Here is a 7,500-nt window from a genome sequence, read left to right as displayed (position 1 = left end):
GAAACGTTCGAGACAACATTTCCTTACGTTCTCCCGGCTTACAAAGCGGTGCCCGGCGCTCCGCCTAACAGCGTAGTCGTGACGTCTTGAACGAAGATCTTAGAAGAGGAAAGTAAAGGACGCGCTAGTGATTAGAAGATACTAGACTCAAGAGACTTAAGAAGTGTACCTCTCTTCTCAATAACAGAGCCGGTGTCGGGGTGCGTATTTTCTCATTGGATTCTTCAAGTGACTGGAGTCACTTGTCTTGTCCTTTATCGGCACCTTGCCGATCTTGATGACGCCCCGAACTGAAAAAAAATCTCCGGACTCCCATCCTATATTGGGCCCTTGTCGATCTTGGTCGACGCTCCTATCTGAAAGAAAGCTTCGGACTCCCTATATTGGGCTCTTGCCAGTCTTAGTCGACGTCCCTAGCTGAAATGAATCTTCGGGCTCCTATCGTATATCGGCCCCCTCCCGAACTTGGTCGACGACCCTAGCTGAAAGGAATCTTCGGACTCCCATCTTATATCGGCCCCTTGCCGATTTTATTCTTCGCTAGTCCCCGGCCGAATAGTCACAAGGCTCTCCTTCCCACAAGACGTCCTGTCTATTCTTCGCCAGTCCCCAACAGTCGACGCTCCTCAAGTGACTGAAGTCGATTGTCTCCAGTCCCAGTTACGTCAGCCTACTCTTAAGAATAGAAAGCCTACGTTTGATCATCCCCGCTTGAATGCCTCATACTTAGGTAATTGACTTCCATGTCCCTCAGTAATCACCTTATATGATATATGTAATGTTGTGTACATACCAAAGTAGAAATTAATAATGAAATGCTGCCTGTCACATTTCAACGTTTTCCTCCTACCTCTGATTTCGAGAAGAACAGCAAAGAAATTTTATCGTGTCACTCTTTTGGTGCTGGGTAGGAATTTCTTATAACAGTGAAGCACCGAAAGAGTTGACGTGATATATACATACATGCGTTCACCTATATATTCATACAGTATAAATATATATATACATATATATATATATATGTATATATATATATATATATATATATTTATTTACACACACACACACACACACACACACACACACACACACACACACACACACACACACACACACACACACACACACACACACATATATATATATATATATATATATACACAGACACGCACACACACACACACACACACACACACACACACACACACACACACACACACACACACACACACACACATATATATATATATATATATATATATATATATATATATATATATATATGTGTGTGTGTGTGTGTGTGTGTGTGTGTGTGTGTGTGTGTGTGTATGCATATATGTGTATATGTAATCTATGTATGTAAGTATGTATGTATGTATGTATGTATGTATGAATGTATGTATGTATATATGTATGTATATATGTATGCATGTATGTTTGTATGCATGTATGTTTGTATGTATGTATGTATGTATGTATGTATTGGTCCAGGAATGTATAAACATATTCATGTACGTTTATATGTATATTTATACTGTATGTGTTCATATGAATGAATATATAGATGAACGCATGTATGTATATATCACGTCAACTCTTTCGGTGCTTCACTGTTATAAGAAATTCCTACCCAGCACCAAAAGAGTGACACGATAAAATTTCTTTGCTGTTCTTCTCGAAATCAGAGGTAGGAGGAAAACGTTGAAATGTGACAGGCAGCATTTCATTATTAATTTCTACTTTGGTATGTACACAACATTACATATATCATATAAGGTGATTACTGAGGGACATGGAAGTCAATTACCTAAGTATGAGGCATTCAAGCGGGGATGATCAAACGTAGGCTTTCTATTCTTAAGAGTAGGCTGACGTAACTGGGACTGGAGACAATCGACTTCAGTCACTTGAGGAGCGTCGACTGTTGGGGACTGGCGAAGAATAGACAGGACGTCTTGTGGAAGGAGAGCCTTGTGACTATTCGGCCGGGGACTAGCGAAGAATAAAATCAGCAAGGGGCCGATATAAGATGGGAGTCCGAAGATTCCTTTCAGCTAGGGTCGTCACCCAAGTTCGGGAGGGGGCCGATATACGATAGGAGCCCGAAGATTCATTTCAGCTAGGGACGTCGACTAAGACTGGCAAGAGCCCAATATAGGGAGTCCGAAGCTTTCTTTCAGATAGGAGCGTCGACCAAGATCGACAAGGGCCCAATATAGGATGGGAGTCCGGAGATTTTTTTTCAGTTCGGGGCGTCATCAAGATCGGCAAGGTGCCGATAAAGGACAAGACAAGTGACTCCAGTCACTTGAAGAATCCAATGAGAAAATACGCACCCCGACACCGGCTCTGTTATTGAGAAGAGAGGTATACTTCTTAAGTCTCTTGAGTCTAGTATCTTCTAATCACTAGCGCGTCCTTTACTTTCCTCCTCTAAGATCTTCGTTCAAGACGTCACGACTACGCTGTTAGGCGGAGCGCCGGGTACCGCTTATGTAAGCCGGGAGAACGTCAGGAACGAATGTGTCTCGAACGTTTCACCTACATCCGCCTTCACACATCCACGTATCTACAGTTATATCAATATTATTACACATATATTACAATAATACACAATAATAATAATACACTTAGTATGCACTTCAATACAAGATAAATGTTTAAAGAAGACAGTATACAAGTTTGCATATATACGAACGCATGTCTGTCTCATGAACAGGCGTGTGTGTGTGCCCGTATATGTACAGTATATGTACAGTATATGTCTGTGTATTTGTGTGTGTGCATTTATATGCCCGCATTATGCTCTGGATTCATTTTGTGCATGTATTTTGCAGACTTCCGCATAAATAATTTTTTCTTTTTCAACATTTACTATTGTATTTTCGTGACGTGTTCCAAATATCTAGATGACATTCTTTATATATTCTGACATATATTACATCTATTAAATGAAGAAAATGCTACGTACTGTAAAGACAACTGTTTCAAAAGTGTCTCAGATATATGATACGATGTTCAATGGGAAATGAAGGGCCATCTTTGTAAATGGACCCACAGCAGAACGTATTTAAATATATCCCACGAAATACTTTATCCGCCTCGTGATATCGGAGGCTGAAGAACCAAAACCCCCTTCGTTATCCAGAGCCTCTGATTCTTTGACAAGACTTCGATGTGCATTGGAAGGAGCCCTGTACACGGACACACACACACACAAGCAAACCTTATAAGGTACAGCTCGAAATCTCAAAAGGCGAACCTTCTCCCCGATATCCTGAGCATAACTTTGTGTTCTCGGGTCCTCCCGGCAGGAGCAAGGACGCCGAAGAAATTCAATAACGAAGGTGTAGACGCCATACCTGGGGGGCGATTGCGGAGACGAGGGATGGCTCGACCCTCTCTGAGGGGAGAGTTGGACAAAGTCGCCGAAAAGAATGAGAGGAAGGCAGTTGATTGGAGGTGGAGAGTCTTAAGAATGTATGGAGAGAGAGGGACAGAAAAAAGAACGTTGAAGTTTAGAGAGAAGGAGGGATGAGGAAATACCTGATAAATATGAAAGAGCAATTATCGGCTGAAAGAAACCTGCACAGCGAAGCGAAGCTATAGCGATAATCCCATACCACACTCCTGGTCATATGGCCATTTCCCGAAGGTTGAGTGTGGTTTGAATTTTCCGCCAAAATCATCGGAAATTTAAAATTCCCGGCTCTGTGCAGGCATGCGCATTGTCGACCCCACCTCCCCCTCCCTATTCCCTCCCTTCTTACCCGGCTAGCTCGAGCCGGACGTCGCGTCACTTAGCATCGCGGAACCAGACGAGTCGGTCACTCCACAACCCACCTTCTTTTCATGCCGGTAAGTCTGGTTCCTGCTCGTGCTCGTGTGTTCTCGTAGGGAGCCCTACCTGTTCTCCTGCAGTTTTTCCCCTTCGGTGTTGTGTCCAGACACCTTTGGGACACCCCTTCTATGATTATCATTATTCTATTTTCAGACCAAACGCTTGTGTGTGGAATCCGGCTGCACAGCCAGGATCTCGTCAGACGGCCACCACGACCTCTGCTCCCGCCATGCCCCTTGTTTCTCACAAGCTGGCTTTAACCCCCTAGCCTGCGTTGTGTGCAAAGCGCGGGTTGAGGAGATTCGTGCTGCTCCTCCCAAAACCCGTTCCAAGCTAGCCGCCCTCGAACTTCTTCGGGAGGCATGGCGCAGAGCTCGGAAATTGAAATCCGCTGACGACCCCCCCCCCCTGGTGTGGGCGGATCCGGCGTTAGGCGTGGAATTGGGCCTCGTTCGCCCTCGCCATCCGTCTCCCTATGTCTCCGAGACTTCCGTTGGTGGACAACCTGGGCCTCTCGGAGTACAAGGGGACGAGTCTGATGTTACGGAGTATGGTGTCCCCGAGCGTCCTCAGGCCTCTCGGCAGCCCCATACATCCGACCATCAAGGGTCCTTAAAACCCTTACGGCTTGCTTTGTCAAGCACCCCCACGAACTCGTCTTCCTCCCTAGTTCACTCACGTGAACCCGGCAGGAAATCTCGCTCGAAAAAGAGGTCTGCCTCACCGAGGTCCAGGACGCTCAGCTTGTCCCCACCCTCCACAGCCTCTCCCCCCAACTCACCCTCCCTTCCTCGCTCTCCTTTTCCTCGCCGTAAATCCCACAAGGGCAGGGAGCCGGGGGACGAAACGAGGGGAGAGGGAACTCTGGCTGCCCAAGTGGCTGCCCTCCTTCCGTCCCTGATAGGCCCCGTCCTTGAATCGGCCCTATCACATTATCCGGCCTTTCAGACCGCGCAAATCATAACGCACCCCTCTCCAGAGCAACCTCCTATTGAACCTACGGCTCTAGCCCCCCCTCCCACTCTCCCTCCTGGTCCTTCCCTCCGCCCCTCCGTGCCGGCGACAGGTATAGGACTAGAAGGCCCCTCTCAGGAGGAACCCCCCAATCAGACGTCCGTCGGGTTGGACGGGGTGGAGGACCACTACAGTTCTTCTTTACCTTATCCTCCTACCATGACGGACTCTTGAGTTCACCCCTTCTCATGGTGTGACCTTCCCCGGTCCTGGGAGTACTCGTTTGGAGAAGATCACAAGCTAGTGGCCTGGTCTCCCGACTACTCGCTACTGGAGGGCTGGAGGAGGAGAGATGACGTTATCCTAAAGTGGGCCAACGACGCGGAGGGGGCTAAGGTTCTATATAAGATTCGACCCCTCTCCGCCCCGGCCTCCACGCCCTCCAGGATTTCCACCTCTAACACTCTGGACGCATTAGGTGCTCTCCTGGAGAACCCTCGTTTAAACCCTGATGGGCATATGTTTGTCGACAGGTCGGGGGACTCACCGGCGGTAGCACTCTCCCCAAACGCCTGGTTCCCGCAGGAGAAAGGGGAGAAAGCCTTAGACATCCCTGCTCTCGAGCGGGCCCAAGACCAACCCAAGACGGTTCCTCCTCGACGGCATATCCCTTCATCATTCCCCGTCGTCCTGCCACCACCCTTCGCGCCGGAGGGCCTGCGCGATTGCTTGTGGCACTCGGGCAGGGACCCCGCCCTCCCCCAGCAACTTAGTGAACCGGAGGCTAAGTTGCTGACGACGGAGGCCTCGACCAGACAAGACCTTGCCTCTACCATCTCGACCGTCACGGCAATGGCGATAATGAGGAACTGGCTGACGACGCTCGCCACGAGCTTTGAGGACTTCCCGCGGGAAGAATTGAGGTGAGTGGGATATTTCAATCTATAGAGGGTCCAGACCTGTCCTGGCGAGAGACGCTCGGGTAGCGTCTTCACCCAGGACGGAGCCTCTTGACTAGCGCCCGAGGACGAGGTCGTTCGGAAACGACCTCGGCTTCGCATATGTTATACGTTCTACAATTGAGCGATGTGACTTTATTACACCCTCCGGGGATCGGGATCCTTCTCGCCCTACTAATTTGATTCGCGTGTTTTCTGTATGCAGAGACACCCTGGCGGCACTCTCTACCGTGGCAGAGGGTACAGCCAACATGGCGTCATCAGCCCTACCCCCAGCAGCGAGGGCCTTCACCGCGGCTCGTCTGGCAGCTCGTCAGTCTGCAGCGCGGTCGGCCCCGGAGATAGCTCGCCGGGGCGTGGTGAGAGCAGCTCCCCTTTCCCGTGGTCTGTTCGACCAGGAAGCGACAGACCGCGTCTTCGCTACGGTCCCGACCGTCATCCAGATCCAACAACCCTCCCAACCGGAGATTCCAGGACTTCCTTCGGAGACACGCGATAGTGACCATCTCCGCTAGCACAGTTCTGGACTTCCTGTCTTGGCTAGCTGACACCACCAACAGGGCACCGGAAGGCCGACCCGGGCCATGCCCCCCACGCCCACAACATCAGAGGCCTCGCGGCATCGCTGGCGTTTCTCCGCACCCACTCTGTGGAACGGGTGCAGGTCCTCGGGGCTGGGCATCAGCAACTTCCTTCAGGACACGGTATCTCTACCACTCGATCACCCCTGTCCCATGTGTCGCCATGGGAACGGCTCCACCCCTCTTCGCAAAAGAAGGGGGGGCAAAGGGCGACCGAGGGGTAGGGGAAGGCCCAGGAACCGCTGAGCAAGATACAATATTCTACATAGAATTTATGCACTATGTGAATTGTACAATATTATTTTTATAAAAAATAAATAAATAAATGATATATATATATTGATATTGATATCGATATAAGTAAAAAAAAAAAAAAAAAACAGGTCGAAATGGACATGACTTCTCCTATTCAACTTAAGCTAATCTATAGTCATGATGGTCAAGAACTTTACCATGTTGAAATTAATTTCAACGCTCACTGTGACTCAGGTCGAAATGACCATGACTTTTCCTATTCAACTTGAGCTAATCTACAGTCATGATGGTCGAGAATTTTACCATGTTGAAATTAATTTCGACGCTCACCGTGACTCAGGTGGAAATGGACATGACTTTTCCTATTCAACTTGAGCTAATCTACAGTCATGATGGTCGAGAATTTTACCATGTTAAAATTGATTTCGACGCTCACTGTGACTTAGGTCGAAATGACCATGACTTTTCCTATTCAACTTAAGCTAATCTGTAGTCATGATGGTCAAGAATTTTACCATGTTAAACTAATTCAACGCCCACTGTGACTCAGGTCGACATGAACATGACTTTTCCTATTCAACTTAATTTAATCTACAGTCATGATGGTCGAGAATTTTACCATGTTAAAATTAATTTCGACGCTCACTGTGACTTAGGTCGAAATGACCATGACTTTTCCTATTCAACTTAAGCTAATCTGTAGTCATGATGGTCAAGAATTTTACCATGTTAAACTAATTCAACGCCCACTGTGACTCAGGTCAACATGAACATGACTTTTCCTATTCAACTTAATTTAATCTACAGTCATGATGGTCGAGAATTTTACCATGTTAAAATTAATTTCGACGCTCACTGTGACTTAGGTCGAAATGACCATGACTTTTCCTATTCAACTTAAGCTAATCTG

At 47.7% G+C, this 7,500-nt stretch overlaps 1 protein-coding gene across 1 annotated transcript in view; it reads left to right on the top strand.

Annotated features, from left to right (window-relative positions):
- The first annotated feature begins 3,823 nt into the window (after positions 1-3,823).
- Positions 3,824-7,500, top strand: part of LOC143018347 (uncharacterized) — a 21,343-nt gene continuing 17,666 nt past the window's right edge. The window contains exons 1-2 of the mRNA XM_076173706.1: positions 3,824-3,858; positions 3,995-4,821. Coding sequence (XP_076029821.1) covers positions 3,853-3,858; positions 3,995-4,821 — 833 coding nt within the window. The 5' untranslated portion in view covers positions 3,824-3,852. The remainder of the gene's footprint in view (positions 3,859-3,994; positions 4,822-7,500) is intronic.

This window comes from Oratosquilla oratoria, chromosome 34, assembly GCF_046742065.1.
Source record: "Oratosquilla oratoria isolate Oo_2021 chromosome 34, ASM4674206v1, whole genome shotgun sequence".
Classification (NCBI taxonomy): domain Eukaryota; kingdom Metazoa; phylum Arthropoda; class Malacostraca; order Stomatopoda; family Squillidae; genus Oratosquilla; species Oratosquilla oratoria.
The sequence above is the reverse complement of the archived record's forward strand: the minus strand, read 5'-3'. Positions and strand labels throughout refer to the sequence as shown.